Source organism: Anopheles maculipalpis, chromosome 2RL (assembly GCF_943734695.1).
Source record: "Anopheles maculipalpis chromosome 2RL, idAnoMacuDA_375_x, whole genome shotgun sequence".
Taxonomy (NCBI): Eukaryota; Metazoa; Arthropoda; class Insecta; order Diptera; family Culicidae; genus Anopheles; species Anopheles maculipalpis.
The window spans coordinates 67691186-67716963 of record NC_064871.1 but is presented as its reverse complement, the minus strand read 5'-3'; the positions used below and the strand labels follow the sequence as shown (position 1 = coordinate 67716963).

General features: G+C 43.1%; 5 protein-coding genes across 11 annotated transcripts in view; 3 read left to right on the top strand and 2 right to left on the bottom strand.

Moving 5' to 3' along the window:
* The window catches only part of LOC126556357 (V-type proton ATPase 16 kDa proteolipid subunit c), a 286536-nt gene extending 283617 nt beyond the window's left edge, over nucleotides 1-2919 (top strand). For all 3 annotated transcript variants that reach the window (XM_050211621.1, XM_050211622.1, XM_050211620.1), the window contains 2 exons: nucleotides 1560-1749; nucleotides 2654-2919. In XM_050211621.1, coding sequence (XP_050067578.1) covers nucleotides 1560-1749; nucleotides 2654-2858 — 395 coding nt within the window. In that variant the 3' untranslated portion in view covers nucleotides 2859-2919. The remainder of the gene's footprint in view (nucleotides 1-1559; nucleotides 1750-2653) is intronic.
* The window catches only part of LOC126568810 (exportin-2), a 487296-nt gene that overhangs the window by 73820 nt on the left and 387698 nt on the right, over nucleotides 1-25778 (bottom strand). The gene's annotated exons all lie outside the window — the stretch shown is intronic.
* The window catches only part of LOC126568794 (chromatin-remodeling complex ATPase chain Iswi-like), a 157806-nt gene that overhangs the window by 36258 nt on the left and 95770 nt on the right, over nucleotides 1-25778 (top strand). The gene's annotated exons all lie outside the window — the stretch shown is intronic.
* Nucleotides 8379-13631, top strand: LOC126568802 (periodic tryptophan protein 2 homolog). Its single transcript, XM_050225434.1, has 7 exons — nucleotides 8379-8438; nucleotides 8503-8615; nucleotides 8693-10507; nucleotides 10580-10727; nucleotides 12576-12975; nucleotides 13054-13270; nucleotides 13337-13631. The coding sequence occupies exons 1-7, from the start codon at nucleotides 8421-8423 to the stop codon at nucleotides 13629-13631; spliced, it is 3006 nt and encodes a 1001-aa protein (XP_050081391.1). The 5' UTR covers nucleotides 8379-8420.
* The window catches only part of LOC126556100 (glycine receptor subunit alpha-1), a 49307-nt gene continuing 41754 nt past the window's right edge, over nucleotides 18226-25778 (bottom strand). For both annotated transcript variants that reach the window (XM_050211302.1, XM_050211303.1), the window contains 4 exons: nucleotides 24487-24641; nucleotides 19074-19370; nucleotides 18767-18996; nucleotides 18226-18690 (listed from right to left, as the gene is read on the bottom strand). In XM_050211302.1, coding sequence (XP_050067259.1) covers nucleotides 18226-18690; nucleotides 18767-18996; nucleotides 19074-19370; nucleotides 24487-24641 — 1147 coding nt within the window. The remainder of the gene's footprint in view (nucleotides 18691-18766; nucleotides 18997-19073; nucleotides 19371-24486; nucleotides 24642-25778) is intronic.

Genomic DNA, 25778 nt, shown 5'->3' with positions numbered 1-25778 from the left:
CGTGTCTTTTGTGTAGCAAAATGATCATGTGAACGCATTTGACGATAGTACCTCTTCCATCGCAATTTGCAAAATACACGACGACATCACACTACCACAACCAAACCCAACCGAGATATTATTGTTTCCCAATTGGCAGCATTCGTTCCAAAAGGCTTATGCTCATTCGCACCTTCCAACCAATGGGCAATGCATTGATATTGTTGTTTTTTCCTTGACTCACCTGTTGTTGTTCTGTGTGTGTGTGTGTGTGTGTGCGTTGGTGGTGTGATTGATGCACATTCTCACACACATTGTTACGATCTTCACGTGATCGCAGGGATGGAAAGTGGGGTGCCTCTCTGTACACCCGTCACATCACACGCATACGCAGACAAAACCGATGAGCCCAATGCGTAATGCTGTGCCGCGCGGAATGTCGTCATGTGACCCGTGTTCGGATCATTTTTTCCTATGCACTGCCACCGGCTAGTCTAGCTTGCCTGTGGAAGCCCACGTCAGTTTGATTTTAGATTAAGTGTAATAAAACCCAAAATATACAGGGTTTTGTTTTACAGTTTCTCCACTTGTAAGAGAACTGTACCTATAACAAGAATTCAACAATGAGACACAAGCAAAGAGGGTGTTATCACAACGTTGGATGCGTTTTTTTCTCTTCTTCCCAGACTCCTATCAACATTGCTCTATTGATAGGATGGGGTAAAGTTCTCACGGCGTCTGAGATCGCGTTAAAGTTCCTTGTTCAATTTAAAGGCCAAGAATGTGTATGACGCAAGGAAGGTTCTTCCATCTTCCATGTGTGTTTTTCTACGTGTGTTCGGACGTTTGGTATAATGTAGTGGTGGAAACATCATTCCTCTACTCTCCGGAGGCTTTGCACAAGCCACCGAATGAAATCTGGCGAGAACAATGCGAATCATCAATTTCATCACCTGATGCTCTTCTCCATTCTCTCAGGGACATTCGTATGTACCGTATTAGACTTCCGTTCCCATTTTAAGATATGATCGATAACTATCTTTCAGCTTCTTGTGCACCATGTGTGGTGAGTTGAATGATTTATGTGTAACACAGTGAAACGAATCGTCTGCATCCATCTTTTCTCTGGTGGATGGAAGTTCTAGCTACAAATTGTACGAACGGTGGGGTAGAACGACATAAATGCACTATGTAGGTCGCGTCGCTTTCTATCGAGCGCTCCGTGTTTTTCCATCTTCCATATCCGGGAATGGTTAGTGATTTTCAACGAAACGCCCATCAACCATGTCAGGCTATGTAATTTAATCATAGCTGTTGGCAAAACTACGCTATTGATAGACATGTTGTTTCGAATTGTTTGATTTCTGTAAACGAAACTATGCTTTTTGTTATAATATTGTTATAATTTTATCCTGAACAAAAAAACTGAGACACGGCAGGTTTACGTCATCGAAGAGAGTTTGTTACGAAATGATGCTCTAGATTGAATCCTCATTTAAGTTCTGGTTGAACAGCTGCTTCCCAACGGTACGGTCCGTACTCATATTTCTCCACTGTGTCCCTTCTTCTCTACATTACAGCTCTCGGTGCTGCCTATGGTACGGCCAAGTCCGGTACCGGTATTGCCGCCATGTCGGTGATGCGTCCGGAGTTGATCATGAAGTCCATCATTCCCGTTGTCATGGCGGGTATCATTGCCATCTACGGTCTGGTCGTGGCTGTCCTTATCGCCGGTTCCCTGGATGAGCCATCGAAATACTCGCTGTACAAGTAAGTGTGATCCTTTCTGTGTGACTTTTTTTCATAAGGACTTGTAAAAATAGAACCTTTAAAACGGAAGTAATAATTACACATGGAACTTTACCACTTGGATAAACACTCTTTGGTCGTATATGTGCAGGCAATACCTCTGATTATCCTTCGTGTGTAGGTCCTGTTCAAGAGAAGAATAATGCAAAGCAAGAGAAAAACATACAGACAGAGAGCACGAAAGAGAGAGAGAGAGAGAGAATGAGAGAAAGATAGGCAACTATGGTTGTAAAGTTAGAGTTTGCGCACTGAAACGACACGATAACGCGTGGAGTGGTGTGTGAAACATGGAAAATTCGAACCTTATTAAGATCAGAAACAGGAGAAGCGTATTTACAACTCCATTAACAACGATCATGACATTAATTAGTCCGATGGTAACTGGAAATGTGCATGAATGGTAGTACATCCAGGGGTATATAGTACATATAGTATGAAGACGGTCCGTCTTCGTTTCTAAAATACAAATACAAATGCAAAGCCACGGTACATGAAGATCTACAAGCAAAACTCTAAAAGCTGAAAACTTTACGTCAAAAGGATTTCGGTTCATGTAGCAGAAGATATTAGTACCTGAATAACTTTAAAGCTAAGTAAAGACCTTCTACCAAAATAAATGCCAAATAATTAAAGGTACACACTACTGTACAATCTGAAGATTTTTGACACAAACAAAAACTCGGCTAGACACGAACCAGGAGAGAATATAGGAAAAACACCCACATAGCAAGACAAATCAAATAGCTAAAATACAAAATAGATGGGACGCAATCAGTAGTGATCAATTAGAGAGAAGGAATTGAGTAGTTCATTGAGGTCCATTTCCTGTCGCCTATATTTTAACCGTTTCCTGTTGCGATTCTAGGGGTTTCATCCATCTCGGTGCTGGTTTGGCCGTCGGTTTCTCGGGTTTGGCAGCCGGTTTCGCCATCGGTATCGTCGGTGATGCTGGTGTGCGTGGTACTGCCCAGCAGCCGCGACTGTTCGTCGGTATGATCCTGATCCTCATTTTCGCCGAAGTGTTGGGTCTGTACGGTCTGATCGTCGCCATCTACCTGTACACGAAATAAATTAGCACCGCCAGTGCTAATTCGCGCCACAGTGGTGTCCCTTGGTGGTTGTGCGTCACCGGTAGTGTGGATATACGTACCTGCTGGTCAATCAAAAACAAAAAAAAAAACAAAAAAAAAACAAGTCCTTGAAAAGCGATGCGAAAAATGCAATGCAACACCAACATCATCATCAACATCATCACCGTCGTCGTCGCAATGCGGGAAAGGTACTTGAAGATCTACGGTTTCCCCACACAATTACAACAACTCCGTCACTACCACCACCGATAGTGGAAACCGATATAGCATAACTTGCCGCAGCAAACTAACTTTGGGACACCATTTAGAGTGGATTTATCAGCAAACCAGCGCAGAAAGCCTGATAAACATACATATGGTGCATTGCATAACGAAACGAAACTATGTTCAGAAGAAGATCAACACCGGATCCGCAGCGAACAAAAACCAACAGGTGCTGAACATGCAATTCCTAAAACACATAATTTACATCCTAGGGTAAAAACCAACAAGAACAACAACAAGTAAATGTGACAACCCCAACCAACACTATCGGTCCTGTTTCTCGCCGCAAACCTAAGGTAAAGCTGAAGCAGATAAAGCATTCCGACATCCTTTTGCATAGGTATTCGCCGATCTTCGCCTTGGCAAGCGAGCGCAGGGAACAGATTATTAAGCCTCAATATATATAAATGTACAACAACTCATCAGCAAGATCAGAGTTTGCTTCCACAAATCCCGGAAATAACAAACAAACGTTGTTGCCCCATACCATCCCTCTCCGCAAGAAAAAGAAAAGGCTGCACGCTGTTTGGTTTGGTGTAAAACAGGCGGGCATAATGAAATCTGAAACCAACTTCCGGAACTAAAACAAAAGACTATTTGTATTTATGTAAAATAATGTGTATTTAATTGTAAACTTAATTTATGTACATGTAAATTTTTCACACCCAAACTCACTCTCACTTCAACAAAAACACACACACACACACGGACGCGCGAGCACATCCGGCACAAGCACACACACATATACAGACCGCGAGAGCGTATAGGGCATACGGATTGACGATAGGAATCAGCACCAGGGTGATGATGATGGACATAGATTGCAGACACGAAAAAGTAATGAAGAAGGAAGGCCAGCTATATAGCACTTTAAGAGGCGTCGGCTTTTTTAGTGTAACTGCTACCGTTATTTTGGGTTGTTGCTTTTTGTGTATATTATTATACACCTGAGGATTCTGCTTGTTCTCTCTTCGTGCCCATCCGGTTGGGTTTTGGTTGGCGTGTGCTCTGTGTGTGATGTTTCTTGGCACAGGTGATGTGTGTGTGTGTGTGTCGCCACAGAAGGAAAGTTTTTGAGTCTGTGATAAAAGCTTCCATCACAAACCATCACACGCGGGAAACATCATTGCAACGGTAGATTCAAAAGTAAGAAAGGAAACAACAAACTCCAGGGGGGTAATTACACATTTAGATCCAGATTGTGAGAGAATAAAAGGTTTCCCCATTCTTTAAGGGCTTCACTGAAACATCGCACCCAACGAATGTTTGCGTTTAAGTACCGTTTGACAAATGATCTTGTATGTTCCATCCGTAATCTCTCACAGCAGCCAACATCCAGGATGTTGTGGGAGAGAAGATTTGTTTGTTTGAATAGTAGCTGTAGATGCACGCCTTCCGGTAAAGAGACTATCGGGGAAAGCCTTTAGGAGGAATCCGTTGAACAACATGTCATGATCCGGTTTCCGTTCCAACCACTCTTTTTTCCTATACAACCGTTCAAAACAGCAGACGGAAATGCAAGAGAGTATTAGCAAGTTTTTTGTTTTACGTCCCGGAATTCCAAAACCCCCTCCAAAGAACTACAGTCTAGTGACAGAGCCACGTGGCCAGCAGCGCGTGTGTGATGAGTGTGAGTACATCCGGTGGCAATAGCGTATGAGAGCGGGAGAGAGATAGAGAATGGAGATGAAAGGACAAGTGCATATTATTGAGCTTAATTACCAGGGTTTTACGTTTAGTGTATAACATCCAAAAAAGGAGTCTAAATGAATCCAACACACAAAAGGGAGCTATGCAAACACAAAAAAGTGGGAGCGCAAAACAACATCGCTATTCGCCCCATGAAACAATTAGTGAATATAACACAAAAAGGGCATAAAAATTGGAAGGGAAACAAACTATATACATCCATATAATGCGTTCGTTAACACGTAAATGTAGTAATATCGATCCATGCATCATCATCATCGGAAACACGGAAAGAATACAATCGCGAGATGAGACAATTTTCAAGTAAGCTAGGGAAGAGAGAAGCACATAACAGCATTAAAGCGAAAACACATCAGAGCAAACAAGATAGGAGGGACGGTCCCGTCGCGAGCTGGCCGAACACAACATCCCGGCCTTATATGGCTTCGGAACTGCCGACTTCTTAATACGTTCACTGTATGGCGCCGCTGATAATAGGGCGATAGCGCGATAAGAAGGAGGAAGGGCTGTAATTGTAGAAAGAGAAATAGTTCTTATTTTAGATCCAAACCAGACCCAGATCTACCGACAAAAACATCCCGATTTGGTGATCGGTTGTCAATTTGCACAACAAGAGAACAAGAGATTTAGTCAAAAAGATAGAAAACATCAAAAGGAGACACACATACGTACTAGGAGATACATCTAACATCCTTGATATCTTACAAAGACCAACAAGAGAGAGAGAGAGAGAGAGAGAAGGAAGAAAGGGAGAATACACGGTATGGATTCTTGTGAAGAAATACCGTGCTCTAATAATGGTCACAACATCCAACAATCCCCACACGAGTTGCGTGTATTTGTATATAAACAGGGAGTGACCACTTCCGGCGTGCAAGATCCTAGCCAGGAAGAACTGAAATTAAAATTAACAGAGAGACAGAAGACACACACACACACACCGATACAAAACGATCAAAAAAACCTTTTGGCCACCAGTAAAACGGATGGGCCAAACCGCGCGCACACGTTGTGGCAATTAACATCTCGGACTCTTACCTATCACCACCACAACCAGCAAGTATACCCCCCCACTGGAAGAGAGTAGTCCATGTGTGTTGTGCGCGGTGAAAAGGTATCCAAGGGCAGAAGCAGCCAACAGTGGAAATTATGGCAAAATAGGTTCCTCCGAAGCATTATAGAGCATTTTTCTTCAACCGACTTGACTTCCCTTCCGCGCGTTGAGATGCTGAAACGAACGGAACTGGATAGTGGAGCGGGCATAATTAGGAACGCTCTTGCTGCATTCGCGCGAGGAATCGATTTTCCCGCTCTATTTCTACTGCGTCTCTGGCTTCGTTTGCCTGCCTTGGATCTTTGGATTGCAATGGATATCTGGAGAATGCTCCAGAGTTCCTCGTAGTCTTCTACCATCCAGACGCGTTGCAACCAACTATTAAAACAAAGGAAGTAATAGCAAAGTGAGGAGTTTGTGATCCACAAAACACAAACAATCTAATAACATCGCACGCAGACACACACATCCTCAAGCAGAACAAAAAAGGAAGAAAAGAAATGGAAACCGTGCATTAGATTGAACACCGGTTGAAAAAAAAAACAACATCAAACCGTGTTTTGTTGTGAGAGGAAGCTTTAAACAAACGAAAGGAAGATCCTGCTAACCAACTACCTTTTTTTACCCTCCTGCTACCATACATTTACTTTTACTGATAAGTTACAAAGTGGAACCACCATCTTATTTTGTTGTTGTTACACACAATGAAGACCTTTGTAACATCCTTTCCCACCACCCTGGTGTTGGACAGCAATATTAAGGGGTTTGGGTGGGGGGGATGATGCGAAGGCAGCAGAGAGGAGAAGAAGAGAATGAGACAACCCACCCTCCCCCCCATGGGTACACCATTCATCTCTACCTACTTGGGGGAGTGTTAAAAGATCTACCGAAAACTAATGACAATTGCGAACATCATCATGAAACAGAGAGAGAGACAGAGATAGCGAAAGAGAGAAGAAATTCAATGAAGAAAACAAAAAATGTGAAAAATATAAGAATAAAAAAGAGAAAACAGAAGAAACGAAGATGATGATTTTTGCAGTTTTTTTTGCATTTTGCGATCCGAAATACTGGTCGCTGTTCCATTGTTCCATGGTTAGTGGCAGCGACATCTTCGGCGCCGTTTGAGGCGTACACCCGGCTGATATTTAATTTAATTTAATTTCATGTATTTCATATGTTTGCCCTTGGCTTTACAAGTAGTCTAATGTCTATTCTTAAACTAAACAAAACCTAAACGGTACGCAGAATAAGTTGCAGCATTAAACAAAAAAAAAAGAAACAAAAAACAATAATTTTCCGAAGAGCAAACCTGGTGAAGGACCTCTGCACCCGCTCTATTCGACCAATGTGGATTCTTACCGACGGGGACCAGATAACCAAGCCATACTCCAGCATCGATCAACAAGTTTCGGAGAAGTCACGGGTCACACGTTTAAGTACACCAAGAGTTCTCCTCGACTTGCTGACTATCGAATCTGGTGTGAGAAAGTGAGCCCCGGACCGTTCCCCTGCAGTGAGGACTGACTATCCAACTACGTGGTATATCTGCAAGTCTAGTAAGCCATAGGATAGCTGGCTTGATCTAGAAGTTCGTTAAGCGAAGTAGAATATCCTAGGCGAAATCTTCCATAAATATCTACCATTCCGAAGACTTAAGCAATACTCATAGTCTAATAAGGACACGAATCTTAGAACATGATGGTATAAGCCTCCAATTAAGCGAATTGAGCTTTGTAGCGAACCATATCCTGAAAGATCCGAGAGTTGGTAAGCTTGGAAAAAAGCTTATCAGTTCTTGAAATGTTCTGATAGGTCTATTACTATCTAATTTTATCCTCTATTTTTTGTTTTAGCACCATCTTTGTGTAGAGGTGCTTTTCGGGACTATTCTCTAGATAGAATAAAGTTAGACGTAGTATCGCAGTCGCAGTGTTGTTATCTACTGAAAACGAGTGCTAGAAAAAGGAGCGTTTAAGGGATTCCAAGTACCTATCCTAAGTATACTCCAGTTCCGTCAAAAAATATTTTTTTAAACTTTTGTCTTAAGTGCCGGCAAAAGTCCGCAAGATGACGAGGCAAAGATTGGATATGCTTTTCGTAAATTAAATATTTATTAATGAAAACAATGCAGTTTGGTTAGCAACACTTTTTTACCGTTAAATTTAACGATTATGTCGATTATGAAATTTGAGTGGAGTGGTTCTTGTGCCTGACACACAGATGCCGCCACAATCACGACAAAACCAAACTTCAACAGTAGTATATCGCGTTCCATGTCCGATAAGCTCAGCTTTGACCAACCATTGTGCGATAGGAACGCAGTGGAAAATTAAACGCACGTTGTCAACAAACAGCTGTCAAATGAACACAAACACAAATATCAAATTATCGCACATGGTCCAGATCAAAGCATGCGGCTTCACAGCACACAAAGCGCGATCGCAAATTGATTTCCCAATTTAAGCATATAAATGTTGTTATTCGCTGAATTGTAAGATTAATTTCCGATAATGAAGTTCGCATATAAGGTAAGAGTGAGGGTAATGTTGGGTAATTTGAGTAGAATTTTAACACGACCATCGTATGTTGCAGTTTAATAACTTGCTCGGTGCGGTGTTCCGGCGCGGCAATCTGTTGTTCACACCCGATGGTTACTCGGTGATCAGTCCGGTAGGAAATCGTATAACGATCTTTGATTTGAAAAAGTAAGTAAATATACACAATCAAAACCATATACACGCAATCCAAACCTTAAGTTATTTTCTTCCCATGTTTCTTAAAGCAACAAATCCAACACATTATGCATCGAAAGCCAATACAATTACACAGCGATCGATCTATCACCGAACGGATGTCTGCTGGTGGTGGTGAACGAGATCGGCGAGGCGCAGATGATTAGTATGATCTCGCAAACGACCATCCACCGGTACAAGTTCCGTGGCGAGGTTAAGCACGTGCGCTTCAGCCCTGATGGACACTTTTTTGCCGCCTGTGTCGATACGGCCGTGCTGGTATTTGTGGCACCGGGTGAATCTTCCGGTTCGTACGGTTCGTTCGTAGTGCATCGTGCGTTTGAGGTTGGGTTTGATGAGACGGTGTTTGTGGATTGGGCTCCGAACTCACGGGTGATTGCGATCGGTTCACGGGACAATACGGTCCGGTTGCAGAACGTTACCTGGCTGAACACGTTCCGACCGTTTGTGCTCGGTGGACATCGTGAAGCGATTGTGGGATGCTTTTTCGAGGAGAAATCGCTCGATGTAAACACTATCAGCAAGGAGGGTTTGTTGATGCTGTGGGAGTGTGGAATGCAGCTGGAAGATGTGGACAAAACGCGTGAGGAGTTGGCTGGCGAAACGGAAGCATCAATTGGCAAGAAGATTCGAATCACTGGTAGCGACAGCGATGAGGAGAATGAACCGGATGCGTTTACTGCGGAGAAGGACCTTGAGGGAGAGGACGCTGGTGGAAGAAAGGAACTGCAGCTGGAACGGTTGAAGGATGCTGCATCGTCGAAAGAAGGTGAAGAGCGAGATGAGCAAGGAAAATTGGTTGTTCAAGCAAAACGTCATCCATTTTATTACAAACGACTCGCGCGCCATTATCTCGCGGATCTTCCACGGGCCGAGAACCGAAACGCCTATGTAACTGTGGCCACATACCATCAAAAATTGCGCATCCTTGTGGTGGCTTTTTCCACCGGATCGTTCTATCTGTACGAGCTACCGGACGTTAATCTGATCCACTCGCTGAGCATATCCGAGGCAAGCATCGGTTCGGTATCGTTCAACGATACTGGCGACTGGTTAGCGTTGGGAGTTTCTTCCCTCGGGCAGCTACTCGTATGGGAGTGGCAGAGCGAACAGTACATTATGAAGCAGCAAGAACATTCACAGGGTATGAATTGTTTGGCGTATGCACCGGATGGTCATCAGCTAGTCACCGGTGGACAGGATGGGAAGGTAAAGCTGTGGAACGTTACGAGCGGCTTTTGTGTGGTCACGTTTTCGGAACACACGGCCGCAGTGATGGCGGTAGAGTTCAGTCGGAACAAGAAATTCCTCGTCAGCGCTTCACTCGATGGTACGGTACGAGCGTTCGATATCATCCGATATCGCAACTTCCGAACATTCGCCTCACCAGAACCGGTACAGTTTGCATCGGTGGCGGTAGATTGTTCGGGCGAACTGGTGGCCGCTGGAGGACAGGACGTGTTCGAGATTTACCTGTGGTCGATGAAGTTGGGCCGCTTGCTCGAAGTGCTGAGTGGACACGAGGGACCGGTGGTGTCGTTAGCTTTCTCACCCGTTGCCTCGTCCTCGGCGATGGTATCCGGCTCGTGGGACCAAACGTTACGCATTTGGAACTGCTTGGAAACATCCGGTGCGCACGAAACCATACAGGTGGGATCGGATGTGGTTTGTGTCGCTTTCAAGCCGGACGGTGAAGAGGTAGCAATTTCCACGCTTAACGGTAACATCACCGTGTTCCATGTGAAAACCTCCGCACAGCTAGCGTCCATCGAGGGTAGAAACGACATGGAGGGTAGCATTGCTCAGACGGATGTAATTTCGGCTAAAAAGAACTTACTTGGAAGGTAAGACCCAGTCCGTCGTTATAGCTGTGCTTTTGAATTTATCTTTAATGTTATTCTTTTTATTTCGTTCAGGGCATTCACATCGATCTGTTACTCGGCGGATGGGGAATGTTTGCTTGCTGGTGGCAAATCGAAGTACGTCTGCATCTATAATGTGAAGGAGTCGATCCTGTTGAAAAAGTTTCAAATTACGCAGAACCGCAGCTTAGACGGAATGGATGTGAGTACCGTTTGGAATGGCAGCACTGATATGACTTATTATTGACTGGAGCTATTTCGTACATAGTAGGATACAGTTTAAGTTATTGCAAGTCTTTATTCTCCGCTGTGGTAAGAACGCCATAATGAGTCGTCGGAGTCTTTCGCTCTGCAAGCGTCGCAAGCGTGTTTATACACCTATAAAACACGTTCATTCAATATTTGATTTACATGATTTACATACTAAACTGAGTTTGAGTACACTGACTCTGTGTACCAAAATACACTAGAGGAAACAGTTATAAAAAAAAAACGTTGGCATATTTTAATTTAAGGAGTTGGGGAAACTATTCTAGCTTGTCACGTTGAAGGGAAAATGCCACCAAATAATCGTACAATTTATTTGGTGGTTAATTTAATTTGCTTTACCGTAAGGTTTTGAGTTGAACGGATACCAGATTTAAAATAATAATATTTTTTTCATTTATGTAATACTACATACATTAAATCATCAACATTATAGCATTTACTACTTGAATGGGGAAGTGCGGAAGGAAGTGGGAGGGTAAACATTCAAAGGTTTAAGCAAACTTTAAAATTATTTTCATATATTGCAAGTCTTTTGACATCATGCGGATGAACGCTCTACTTTCAGTAAGTCCCCTAAACCAAGATTGAAGGGGTATTTTTGGAGATATCATGTAAAGAAACCTTCCAAGTTCGTCCGCTTTCCACAAATTCTGCCACCGAGCTAAACAAAACTCTCGTGGAGATCGGGCGTACTTGTGAGAGAGTGTAGGTTTCTCAGAAAAATCACCTTCAAAAGCACCCTTTTTTGCCAAATCATCCGCTTTCTCGTTACCGGTGATACCAGCATGAGAGGGAATCGATATGAAGGAGATACGAAATCCTTTGTTAAATGAGGAGCTTAGGACCTCATTAATTTTCTGGACGAAATAGTCTGGGATCCTAACAGACCTTACTGTTTTGAGTGTTTCCACAGCACTAAGGCTGTCAGTGAAGATGAAGTACTCATCTGATGGTCTGGCATTAATAAGAAAAAAGGCAAAAAATATTGCTGCCAGCTCAGCAATAGTACGCGGCTGCCTTACTCAAATGACCGTACTTATCTCCGAAAATGCTGCGAATTAGCATCCAGCGCGAAATATCCGGGACGGTTCTGGTTTCCTCCGTCACCGAGGTATCTACGCTTAAAAGTGAACTGTAGGTCGCTGGGAGCGCTATACGATTTGTTTTTGTTATGAAGCTAGGGTTTACCGGTAATGAAACAAAATCATGGTATAAATCCATAATTTTGCTTTTGGAATGTGTCTCAAGCAGGGATTTTAAGTTCTCAATTACCAAAGGGTTGCAAACAGAGAACGAATAAACTTTTTCCTGAGTTGGCACGGGCTTACTCCTAGCAGTTAATCCGTGTATTTGCTGACCACGCGTTGAGATGACCTTACCTAACCCTTTTTTCCTGGACTAGCCAGGAGCAGTAATTCACCGCGAACCAGAGTTTCGCGATTTCCCTTAATTCTTCCGACGGAGCGAGGAAGCACTACTGGAGAGAGGAGCCGACAATCGTAGGGAAGGCAAAGGTGAAACTTCTTCCAAATCTGAAAGAGATCTTCCAATGACTTGCAGAAATAGAAGCATGGTGGGTCAGATGAAACCTTGCTGACGCAGTCGATGTCTTTTATGCCGATCATTACAAAACATTTGAAACTTTTGATTGTAAATAATCATAATTTTGTTAAAAAGTGTTGTTTTTATAATTATTCCCCATAGTGCACTGATAATAGAAAATTGATACTTATATTATACTTATATTATACTTATACTTATATTATCATGTATTTTCCAGGAGTACATCAACCGTCGCAAACTGACCGAATTCGGCAATATGGCACTGATCGAGGAGCGTGAAGAGCTGGAAGGTGGCAATGTGGCTCTGAAGTTGCCCGGCGCAAAGAAAGGCGATCTGGCCGCCAGAAATGTGCTGCCAGAGGTGAAGGTGGACTGCGTCCGATTCTCGCCTTCCGGCCAATCGTGGGCAGCCGTTTCGACCGAGGGCTTGCTTGTGTACGCCCTGAACAAGGGCATTGTGTTCGATCCGTACCAGCTGTCGACGGAGGTGACACCGCGGGCAACGCGAAACCTTCTGCACAAAGAGCAAAACTACGGTGGAGCACTGCTGATGTCACTGAAACTGAACGAAACGACACTCATACAGGAGGTGCTGGAAAGTGTACCTTATCGTGATAGTAAGTTGGATAATGGTGGAGAAAGATGAAGCAGAACGCTTACGAAATGGTGTGCAATGTTTGCTTCTACATTTACAGTCGAGCTGGTAATTGGTTCCCTGCCGGACGAGTACGCCCTTCGTACGTTGCAGTTTGTTGCGAAGAATGTCGGCACAAGCCAGCATATTGAATTCTATCTAAGGTGGTCGAATCTGCTGCTAACAAGGCTAGGCCAGGTGGATTCCCTTCTAGACGCACAAACGCTGGTAACGTTGCATCAAAATTTGAATCGCAAATACGACCAACTTAACAAAATGTAAGCATTTCGCCGATTCACCGTATAGAAAGCCCTTTCATTGGTTCTATGTTTCTTCGTTTATAGTTGCGATTTCAACAAGTACACACTTCAGGTGCTGAAAAATCTTTCCCTCACGCCTAGCTCACCCAACAGGAAGGTGTCCAAGAGTAGCACCCAAAATGGAAAGAATGATGAGAGCGATGGCATCGACGATGACGAAGACACGACGATGGCTAATGGACGTAATGGCGACGCATCGTCCGAGGATGAGGATGAAAACGAGTGGATGTTGATAAAGCAACAGGCGGCAAATTTGAGTAAATCAAAGGCCACCAACTCGGATGAGGAAGACGACGAATCGATGGACGAAGAGAATTAGCATGAAAGGTGCTAACTTACCGGTAAATATGAGGGAAGCCGTGCACCAGGGGTGTAAGTAAAAATAAAATGTACAAATATTCAAATAGTGGTTTTGCAAATGAACGTCAGTTCTTTCCATTCGAAACTATAACTTAGCGTAGACTTATCGAACTTTTTGGTATATTTTTTCTGCTTTCTTACTATTAAACTATTACTTTCTTCCCATCATACTTTCTTACAGCCACACCTTCCTCTTTAGCTTAGTGTAATTATATTAATAATCTGAACGTTATATAAAATCTCTGTGGGACAAAGGGTGACAAAACATAACAACTGGGTGAAGGGGTTTTTTAACAAGTTTTCGTCGATAAAGCGTGTGAGTATTGCTATAACCTGTGCATGAGTTTGTTTTAACTATAATTATGATAAATTAAAAAAAAAGAAACAAAAACAAAACAGAAAACTAGAAATGGGAAGGAAAACATTTTTTCATCGGCACCTCGTTAGTGGAGAGGGGGACACCTGCCATCCGATGTGGTGTCTGTTTCTACTGTTCTGTTTTTGTATTACTCTAACGGTAGCACTGTTGCATGCGGTAGCATTATTTGATTTTGTTTTAGAAGCTCAGTTTCTATCGTTACTTAATAAATGCCATTATTTACATTATTCTCAGCACCATGCATTAAATCGTTGCTATTCTCTCTTTTTTCGTTTCGTTCGCTTCAGTAGCTTTTGGTGTTGTGTTGCAGCATCAAACGCAAGCGTTATGTTTTGTATGGTTAATGACCGTTTTTTCATGTTTCGTTGCGCTAGTTTAGTTTACTATTATCGTTTTCAGTGTGTTTTTGCATTTGCTATTTTAGTTTGTTTTCCTGTCACATTCGTTTTCTGCACAATCAATTACACAATCTGCTGCAGTTCAAGCTGTTGTCGCTTTTTTGTTCTGGTGTAGTTTATTGTTTTCGTTTCAAATTTCTTTCTAGCTAATAGTTATCACAATCATTTGCGATCCAATTTTTGTTTTTATATGTGTGTGTGTGTGTTTGTTTGTGTACAAGTGTGTTTCGCAGCAGGCAAGCGGAATACAGCTTGCAGATTACCTTCGACTTTCGATCGGTTCCTTTTATTTCTATATATATTTTTTGTTTAGTTTTAGTTTGAGAAGGCATGACTGTTTTGTTTTACTTTAGTTGCTACTTTTACCTTACATTAGCTCTTTAACATAATTGGTGGCGTTTTTGTTGATGGTATTGAATGTTCTGCCCACTACTTCGTTGATTTGATTTTGACTTTTTAAGCAGCAGATATTCACCTGGCATTGGCATGGGAAAAAAGTATGATGGGAAGCGTATATTTGATAAGAAGAAAACAAACATTTACAAAACTCCACCATTTCCAATCTTCTTTGGGGATGCTACAATTCTGGAGTTTTTTAGCATAGAAAATGGTGGCCTTAAAATCAACATGTCATTTTCATCAAAATTGGTTGATCTTTAAGTGATACCGCTGATCCTAAGATCAAGAAAATATAACACCTTTTGACGTATTGGTTCGGTTCAGTAGATAGCATAATTTGATAGAAATTATCATCGGCAGTTGCTGAAGAAAGCGACCCGCTATTGATGCTTATCCGAACTGTCTCCTGTAAATTCTTTAAGTTTTAAGTTCTATTGCAGGAGGATTTGTCATAGAAACTAGTTCTAATTCTTGTCGGGTAGTAAACAGTACTCCTGCAATTACTTATTTCACGTTGAAACCGCTGCTTTTGCTCGTCCGTCGATCTATTGTTGAGAGTCGAGTGATATAATCCATCCATCACGGCATATCTGACAGATTTACCAATTCTTTACCCATCCTTAGTCCCGGAAATGCTTCTTTTGAACAACCAATAGAAAGACCTGGTATTATCGGATTGGGGATTGGATGAATTTGCTAAATAGTTTCTGTGGAAAGTCAGAATTTTAACGAAGTGGAGTACACGATCCAAGTGATAATTTGCAAAGTTTCAGATGAAAAGCAAAGTTTTAGAGGACTTGAGGTATGATCTGTAACGTGTCAAAACATTGTCCGTATAGTGTAAGACAATGCAAAGAATTCTTTGAAAAAAGTTTAAAATTTTTTAATATAATTTCCTCAGATAAAGTTAATCCAATATTTAGGCAAACACTGGTTGCACTAAAAATCTCAACAAAGTTGTGCCGATAAATCGTCTGTACAGGAAGTATCTTTTCAAATGTATGGCAAAAGTGACACTAATACGTTTGATACTAAGTGCTATCAATAAAAACATAGGCAATGATGCGATTTCTTCCCTTGCAAATTAAAAAAAATGACAGTTTCTAGCATCAAAATCCTGGTTAAAATTCTAAAACTGATCATTGATCTCAGGAACTAATGTAAAAGACTGTCCAAAATTGCAGGCGCAGCTAATAGCAACCGAATGTTAGGTTCAAAATTTGGTTCATTCCTTCTAGAATACAAAATCCCTGGAGACTGATCTTCTCTAACAGCCCGCTAAAATAAGCTCACCAAACTTCAGAAAACGCATTCTCATACGGGAAATTAAACAAAATGCACCCATAAGTCTTGTAGACAGCAAACAGTTGAGAATATTATACATGCAGAAGGATTTCGAGGTTATTTTGCACGGAAGAAGCCCAAAACTACTTGCTCAAACCGGACAAGTCTTGACAGATGGTCATAATTACCGACGAAAGCAAATGTAATACCCTCGGATATGATAGACTCTGGTGATAGTGTCGCGCAATCAAAATACTCAATTGAATCCACTAATTCCGGGACCGTCTGTTAAGTAAGGTGGTGGTGATCATGTTATGGTTTTGACTGAAATGACACCGAAAACTTGACGTTTAATGATTCTAAAATGGACCGATACAAGTATTTAGATTGTTGGATAATTTTGAACGAAAAAATCGAGAACCCCCGATTCAGAATAAAAAAGAAATAGCTGAAAGGGTTTCTCGTGCAAGAATGGGAGAAAATTTCTTCTGAAACAACTTAAAAAAGTTGACTTTCTCGATGAAAAGACGCTGGCAAAGCGTGATTGTGCCTAAAGGGTGACATACAGAGTATTAACTTGATCCATCGGGTTCTATAAACTGTGTGTTTGGACGTCGAGTTCCACGTTGGGCCACTCCTGACCAATCCCCATGACCAGTGAAGCTTCCCTGTCCGGCGAGGCCACCCTGGGCGTGTTGGTATTTTGGAGTATATCTTGTAAGTGGTATTGAACACGGTAATACTTCTGAAACTAGTGGACTAAAGCCTCTCTGCCATCTTTAATATGATGATTCTATGAATCTAATCGCTAGACTTTCTTTTAGTTTCTTCAATACCTTTTTGTACCATCATTCAAAACACCACAAATTAAGTTAGAGAACTAACGAGTGCATAGATAACAGTTGTCCTTTTCTTCTCTCTCTCTCTCTTTCTCTTCCTTTACCATAATCTTTCGTTGTCATCCATTGCATCCTACCGAAAAGGGGATGCAAAAGACTTGCCGAACGTACGATTCCACATTCGTAACGGAATAAAGTTTTCCTTTTTGTTATGAAAGGCACAGCGTTTTATGCTTAGATTCGTAAGGTAATCCAATTTGCTCCACTTCACCGTCACGCATTTGTTAAGTGCTTTTCCCTTTTCCACATGCGCGAGCATTATCAACTAGTCGTACTTAAATATATAAGGTACTTATTGCTTTCACAGCTGCTGTTTAAATTCTACTGCCTTTTGTAAATGAACGACACACTTCACTACACGCCTAAGGGGGTGTTTTTTTTGCGGTCGCTTGTTGGTTGTTGGATGCAGCTTAGCCACGCGGTGCCCTGTCAGCGTAACCGGTTCGTTTTAAAATGTACAATCGTTTTCCACAACTACACAACAATAACAACACAGTTGCTGTGTCCCCTTTCCTAGTGCCGCGATTTGTGCGTATGCGTGTGGTCTGTCCCCATTGACTGGCTACTAATGCACGTACTTATGATATTGTCCTGGCCAGCTGCTGCGTGAGATCGCCTGCGAGCTTGGTGATAGCGTCTACGGGCCTAGTAATTAAAGTTTATGTCCCTTTTTTGCTTAAAATTGTTCGAAAGAATTCGTTCGCTTGTTGAAACAGTTGGAACGTTAACGTTAATAGTAACTGTTCTCGTGTGAGTTTCTTTTAAATATTTAGTAAAGCTTTCTTGTTTTTTTTTCCCTTCTTTTTATCTGCCTACCTACTGTCTTTGCTTTGCTCCTATTTATTTACTGATCTTGTTTTTTGCTTCTTAACCTAGCGTGCAAGATTGTGGAAACCGATGTATTTAATGTTTGTTTTGTGCATTGTTTTCCCTCCCACGTTTAGAATGCATTCGAGAGAAGCGACTCCGTTATTTAAATTAAGATTAGTGTGCAAAATCCGGGAGAAAAAAAGCATTTACCCGTCATTAACGGCGTTCCAGTTTTCTTCCGGATCCCTCTGCTCATGGTTAAGAGTGGTTGAGCGTAGTGTTTAGTATTTTGTGTGTGTGTGTTTGCTTAGGATCACTGATACGCACTGTCCAAGCGCCGAGTTGCAGCAGTTTAAGGCATACACGTACCACCACGAGGTCCCATTACGAGGTTTTAAAAATCAAGATCGGCCAATAAAGCACGACGAAGACGAGAAACAGACCGGGAAAGACGATGCGAGACATCTTGTCAATTTCGCGCCACATTATCTTCTCGATGCCGGTGTCCGTGTCGGTCCAGGCGACGGACAGGATGCTTTGACGACGTGTCGGTTGTTTGGTTGGTGGTAGCGGTGGCTGTGGACCACCATTGCCTTGCAGTGACACCTGTCCCGGTGTGGTTGGTGTTTGTGTAGGCTTCCGGGGACGTACGTTAACTGTTCCACCTTCCCAGTTGGCCACCGTACCGACACACTGGCCCTTTTCCATCGCACTGATGCGCATCGGTAACACTTTCGGCACCTTGTTCACCTGATACTGGTACTGGACGTCCAGCACCTTCACGACGACAAACTCACCAAGGGCTGAAAACACGAACAGCATACAGCCGGCCATCCACAGATCGAGTGCCTTCAAAAACCCGAAAAAGAAAAAAAAAACAAACCATATAAAGGATATCTTTTGATAAGCTTCAGGAGCATCTCACCTTGACGTATGCTACCGGAGGAATGTCCGCTCTCATCCCGGTAAACATCGTCACAAGCGTCAGCATGCAGGTGACGAGCAGCGTAACGCGGCCCGGTATTGCATCCAAACCGAGCCAGAAGCTAAACCAGGACAGCATTACTACGAGCGATGACGGTGCGAACGTCTGTATGAGATGGTGTCCTATCTGACGCTCGAACCGAAAGTATACTGCCAGCCGTGAAAAGTTTCCTAAGAGATAAGAGATACAGTTAGAAGTGTAACACAAGAGAGAGAGAGAGAGCGGCACAGGGCACCGTGATGCGTACCGTACTTTTCCGGCATGTAACCATCCGTCTCCTCGAGCTGCAACGGTTGGCCGAGGTTGTACTGGAGCAGCTTCAGCTCGGGATTGATCGTCACACCATTGTCTGCCCACTTGAGACGTATCTTTTGGTTGTGGTAGGAGAAGCTTTCGATGTAGATTGGACAGATCTGGATGTCCATCGGGTAGAGCTGGAACTCCATCTGGCAGGCGATGATCGCATGCATCATGCAGGCGTACCGTACAGTGGAGTTTTTGTAGAGCGTTACCGACGAGAACTTGTGCGTGAGTGTTGCAATTTCTGGTTGATGGAGGACAAGGACAACAAATAGGCAGTTTGTTAGATAATTGAGTTTGAGACAGATATAGCGCTTTAATCTGCATTTAGCAATATCATTTGCCGTCGTTTTGTGGATGATGAAATGATTTCACAAAAGTGGAAAGAAGTAACAAAACTCCTATAACCAGAGAGAGAGAGAGAGAGAAGGACACACAATTTACAAAATCAGATAACTTAAATGTGAAGGAAAACTAAAGTAAGACACTTTTTGTACTGCATTTTATCGTTGAGAAGCCTTCATTAATTATTTTTTTATAATATGTTCTGGATTGACCTAAAACATCAATAAAACATCTAACACCAAGTAGAACAATTTCAGAGGAATCTCATACCACCAATAAACACGTGCACAACGTAAAGAACGCAAACAAACATCGATTGAAGCTAACCGCTCGACTACAGCACGCTAAAGTAGCTAATATTTGCAGTAGAAGCTAACATAAATAAGGATTTAACTGTCAACTTAAACCAACTCATAAAACGCAACTCAATTACCCAGCACTAGCAGCAGCCTCGGTGTCCCATCAGCAGCAAAAAAGCAGCAACGAAACAACGATACATCGACGGACAGTGTGCATGAGTGGAATGTAGATGGACTAATGCTTGAAGGTTGGTGATCGTGCACTACTTGCCACGCTGTACGATATGACGTGTACTTCACGAATGGTACATCACTCTGGAATGATAAGTGGTTGATCCTACCGAAGACGTGTACATGAGTGTTTCTGTGATCGTATGGAATGTTTGGTGAGTGGTATGTTTCTCCCCCAGTGTCGCCAACTTGTCTCTGCAGGGGTACACTCACCTTGCTGACGCATGGACGTCATGCAGCTGATCTTGCCACACAACACCCTATTCATACCTTCATTAATAAATGTTTGACCTGCGAATGAGGTACACGTAGCTAAGGTGAGCTGGTTGCGATAAAACGAATTCTGATAGGCACTGGACGGTGAGATAGGATTGTTCTTGATTGGGAGGGTTCTGCGTTGTTGCTTGTTTGCTGCTGCTGCTAGTGGTGGTTTGTGTTGGCCGAAAGGTTGTTGGTACCACTCGGTGTGTGTGTTAGTAGTTGCATGTGTTAGGAAGTATAAGTAAGCTGTTTTGTGTGTACTGCCTAATAGAACTTGAAATGTAACTACATGCTGCCGTTGCTGGTGTGATAGCGGATAAATCATTTACATCGCAAGCAGTCGATATAAGCGGACATCGACATAAGCAAGCTGTCAAAGAACAATCAATTTAATTAAATTTTAGTATCCGAAAAACGTTGCTTCGTTGATGCTCCTAAGTGATATGATATGAGCTGTGCATTACAAACGATCGTACATCAGACAGAATCAGTTCAGTTACATGGAGTACGACCGATAAGCGCTCTCGGTGTTGCCGGCGACATGAGGTTTACAGAAATTTTACATAAAATTTAACGCAAACAGATAGATTTACTCTCGAGGCTCGCATAATCACTTCTGACACTGGCATTTCCGGATCGAATGCCCCACCAACTGAGTTGAGGAGACAACGCATGCGCGTGTCCGGGGCTCCGTGACTGAGAGCAATGCCCTGGAGAGACTGGAGTGACCTAGGTGGAACATGTAGGTTCACCGACGAGAGGAACGTTGGAGAATCGACAGAACCGTTGAGGAGTCCAACAATGAAGGCACCTGAACGTATGGTCCAGGCTACGGTCCCAGCAGCACAGGGCAAAGCGTTTAGCCCTACGTTGAATGGCATCGAGCAGCATCAAGGATCGGGTCCAGGTACGCCACCACATTGTGTTCTAATACTCCATCAGCGATAAATCCAGGGAGCAGTACAGCGACCTGGTGCAGAGAGGATCGCATCGGAAGCACGTCTACATCTTTAACAAAATCTTTTCTTACAAGAATCTCTCGATCGGTTAGAGGTGATAGTGCCACATTTGTCGATGCAAAGAGTTGAATCGCTTGCACCAGAAGTCGAATTCACACAGTGTGGCTTGAGGAGTTCGATGGTTCTCTGATTACTGCCATGAGGTAGGACAGAGTGTGCCAGGACAGATCTTGAGATGCACATGTCCAGCTTTATTGATCGGAGCCATGTCGCATTGGTAGTACTAGACTCTCAAGATTGGCAAGAAGAGCGGCATGAGACACACTTTCAAAGGCTGCTTTAATGTCTGTATAGGACAAAGTTAGGAATCTTTGGTGTTGAGTTTAAGTAGGCAACTGAGACATGCCAGTGATATCATCCGGACCATTCGCGGAACTGACTGTACAGCTACGGGTAATATCAAATCAGGGAGGCCAGCAAAGACAGACCTAGGCCTCTCGAGGTTGCAGACAGAAGAAAGAAGAAGAGTAGGCAGTTACCTGGCAGTACCTAACCGTTCGAAGTGTCTCATTGCCGTTAAGGCCTTCAGGGCGTGGCTTCGTCCTATAAAAAAAGTTGCCACGTCGACCAATGATCGAAAAAGTTCTAAATGCACTAAACATGATCTGTGGATCGTGTGGGCATGAAGCGCGGGGCTAGACAACTAGACAAGATACTCGTGGTACGATTCTCTACCGGTTTCTTCAATTTCTCGGCTTTGCCGATGACATTGACATCGTGGGCAAGACGACAGCGAAGGTGTGTGAGGCGTACATCCGACTGAAACGTGAAACAGTAAGAATTGGATTGATGATCAAAGCGACGAAGACGAAATACCTGCTTGCCGGAGGCTCTGATCGTGATAGAGCCCGAATTGGAGTCGATGGTAACAACCTCGAGGTAGTAGAGGAGTTCTGTTATCTTGGGACTGTCGTAACTTCAGATAAGGATGTCAGCAGCGAAATCCGGAGACGCATTGTGCAGGGGAATAGTTCTTACTACGGCCTTCACCGTCTGCTGAGATCCAGAAGACTTCGAGACTGCACGAAATGTGAAATATATCACGCGCTGAATCGCCCGTTGGTCATACATGACCACAAGTCTTGGACCATCCGAGCGGAGGACGCAAACGCTCTTGGCGTGTTTGAGCGTCGCATCCTCCGGACCATCTTGGGCTGTGTGTTTGACCATGGAGTGTGGAGGAGAAGGGTAAATCACGAGCTTGCTGAGTTATACGGAGAACCGGACATCCTGACGGTAGCAAAGACCGGCAGGATACGATGGCTGGGGCATGTTATGAGGATGCCGGACTCATGCCCCGCTAAGAAGGTATTCGTCAGTGACACAGCGAGTTCGTTGGCTGGATCAGGTGAAGTGTGAACTTTCGGAGGTCGGGTGCCTATCTGGATGAGAAGCTGTAGCCGAGTTTACTAGAAATCTATCTTTGACTGGGCCATGTCACGACGAAGTGCTCTTTAAAAGAGCAGACCAACATGAGAGAGAGAGAGAGAGCGAGAGAGAGAGAGAAAGAGATAATCTGTGGGCAAGGAATATTAAGAATGATTTTGTTTTCAATCCACTGGACATCTATAGAGCGACATTAGGAAGAATTCAAAGAGACTATTCCTGATGACTGAGAGACAACTATTTGTGTTATCTTTCTAGTAGAATTTCGTACAAAAATTGATAAGCATCTCTATTCAATTTGGTAGTAAAACAAAAACTTCAGATCTGAGATAGAAGAGAGGCTCTCTCGAATTCCAAGCTTATCTCAATTTCCTCGACAATTCTGTGAGGGACAAATGAGATCAACATCAGACAAACATAATGAATACTGTGGCAGAAGTCCTGATTACTTTTTTTGGAAATATTTGGTTTACAAATGCAGTTCATTTTTGAAACAGGGTCCTTGAAATGCAATTCTCTTTGTATTACCTTCGGTTACCTCAAATTTGTCTGATTTTAAAATTATTGTTCACGGATTTTAAAGATTTTTTGGTCCTTGTACTTAATGTTTAAGTAATTGTAATAAAAAGCATAAAAAATAAGTACAAACAATTCAGATAGGTTAAGAAAACTTTCTTGTTGAAGTTCGAAGTGCAATATGTACAAGTGCGAATCTCGACGGGCAAATTGGTCCCCTGAACAGTGTGCAGCATAAGTTTACCTAAGGCAAAAGGTTATCATAGACATTTCATCAAGGTAATGCAAATTCCTACATCAAACATCTAGGAACCCTTACCAGAAACCTTGAGCATGAACTTGCAGCTAACTTGCTGAGGTGCTGCCTGATGTACCTCGTACCAACAGAACCTTCGATAGGACATTAACCGGAAGTTTCCGCCAATGTGTTACACGGCCATTAAAGGTAGTCATAGACATTAAGCGATAAGGGATTCAGCGCAGACGAAAAGCAAACGATGCACCGCTGCAAGGTCATTGAAAATCAGCCATAATGCCCAAGAGGTGGAGTTGCCATGGGGTGGCAATCCGGCGCACGCGGAACATTGATACGGTAAGCGAGCTACTAGGACGAGCGCTGGCAAGGATGATCCACCGATCGATGGTTTGTCGACAGGTTTCTGCATGCAAACGGCAGAAACGGCCAGATGTTTGCCGGATTGCTGAGCGAAAGCACCGAAGGCAGGAAGGAAAACTAAAATCAATTGCGATTGTAACGAGTCCGATGGCAATTACAGTCAGACAGTGTGGAGATGGGTTAATTTTTCATCCACGGGAAAATTGTTCCCTCGCGGGTGGATATCACTGTTGGTGGAAGGTTTTCTGTCCTCATGTATTTAGTGATTGTATAGTGTACGTACGCAGTAGAGGGACACAACAATCGTAAAAGCAGTCAAGTCTAGATTAAAGCTTACCATTATAAAATACTAAAATACTACGATCAACAGTGTGCGTAGTGAGAATTGCTCCTTGTGACATTTGTGTCATTTTTGTGCTAAAAAATACTAAGCCAAGCAATTAACGTGAACACTAGAATTAACATGGGAAAAGAATTTTAACTACCATAAATTAAAAACAAAAATCAAAAACAAATTCCAAGTAAAGAAGCGAAATTAAAATGAAGACTTTTACAAATCGAACAAAAACGGAAACAAACCAGACTTGGTAAACTGATGATAAAAATAAGGTAGAAGGAAGTTCCACACCCCACCATTAGTGGTGTAACTGGTGGCCAAAAGTTCCGTAAAAACAACGGTTAATTTACCTGATATCTTTGAGTTGAGAAAGTACGGATCCGGTTGCCACAGATTATCGAAAAACTCCGGCGGAAGTATCACGTGATCGTCGCCCTCCTCGAATATGTCGTCGTGCAGATCCAGCCGCGACTCGACCCACTTCTGATGCACGAACATATCTACTCTGGATATGCCGGTGCCGGTGTTGATATGTTTCGTGTGATTTGTCGGTGTGGGTTGGGGCCGCGTGTTGTTGTGCCGGTTTGTTTGTTTGGCAATCGGTGGCCCGTGGGAAAGCAGGCGTAGGCAAAAGAAGAAGAAAAAAACAACGGGAAAATTGCATTATTAATCGATTGCTTTCCCATCGTATCCCATCCACCGATGACGGGTTTTTCCACGAGGTTTTGGGTGGTTTTAGTGTATGTTTGTGTTTGTATGTATGAGCTGGTCGACGTGTAGGAGGAACTGGGAATGGGTGAACTGAGGTGGATGTCAGGATGCATGCAGGAGGTGCAACAACCTTGGACAGCAACCATTTAGGAGGTAAATGCAGACCGTGCTTAGCGAGCGAACGGGTGGGAAGGTGGGGACAGCAAAATTAGCAACGAAAGCAACAAAAACAACAACAAAGGAGGTAGCAAAACATAATAAAAGAAGCAAAAATTTCGATGTACGATTTTGATAGTGAAACAGTTTATGGCTTTCCTTTGCTGTCTCGTGGTTGAGGACAAATCCTGCCTTTTCTGTTTCTCCTGCAATGAGTTGTTTTTCGTGCCATGCTCCGTAGCGATGTTGTCCTCTGTGACAATTGAAACCGAACACTTGCCGGAGGTGACACCGATGTCATGGCGGAAGTGGGCTTGCAATCGAGCCCAGTCCCACCTAACCCGCAAGTTTATGGGCTGTTGTTTAGAAGGGCGAACACCTCCCTGCCTGTTTGGGGCTGCCGAGCGGACCAAATTGGTATGGTGGTTCTGGCTCTGGGTAACGCTGGCTGGCAGGTTGGTCTAATTGAAGGACACCGAGCGCCAAATTGTGGTGCGCCATTTTGGTGCCCGACGGTGGCCACACCAGCGGACGTCATTCGGGAAGCAAACCGCTATCCGTGGGAAGTATCGTGTGGTAGTAAATCGAAAGTGTGTGTGCATTTTATTTTCATGGCCAAAGTGCAGCGAGTTGTGTGGTTGTGGTTGAATTGTAAACGGAACAATCAGTAGCGATCGAATCCGAAACCGTCCGTGGTTTTTTTGTCATTTTGTTCTTTTTATTTGAAAGATTTCAATCGTTGCTTTTGTACGCCAGATTAGAATTCTGCATTAAT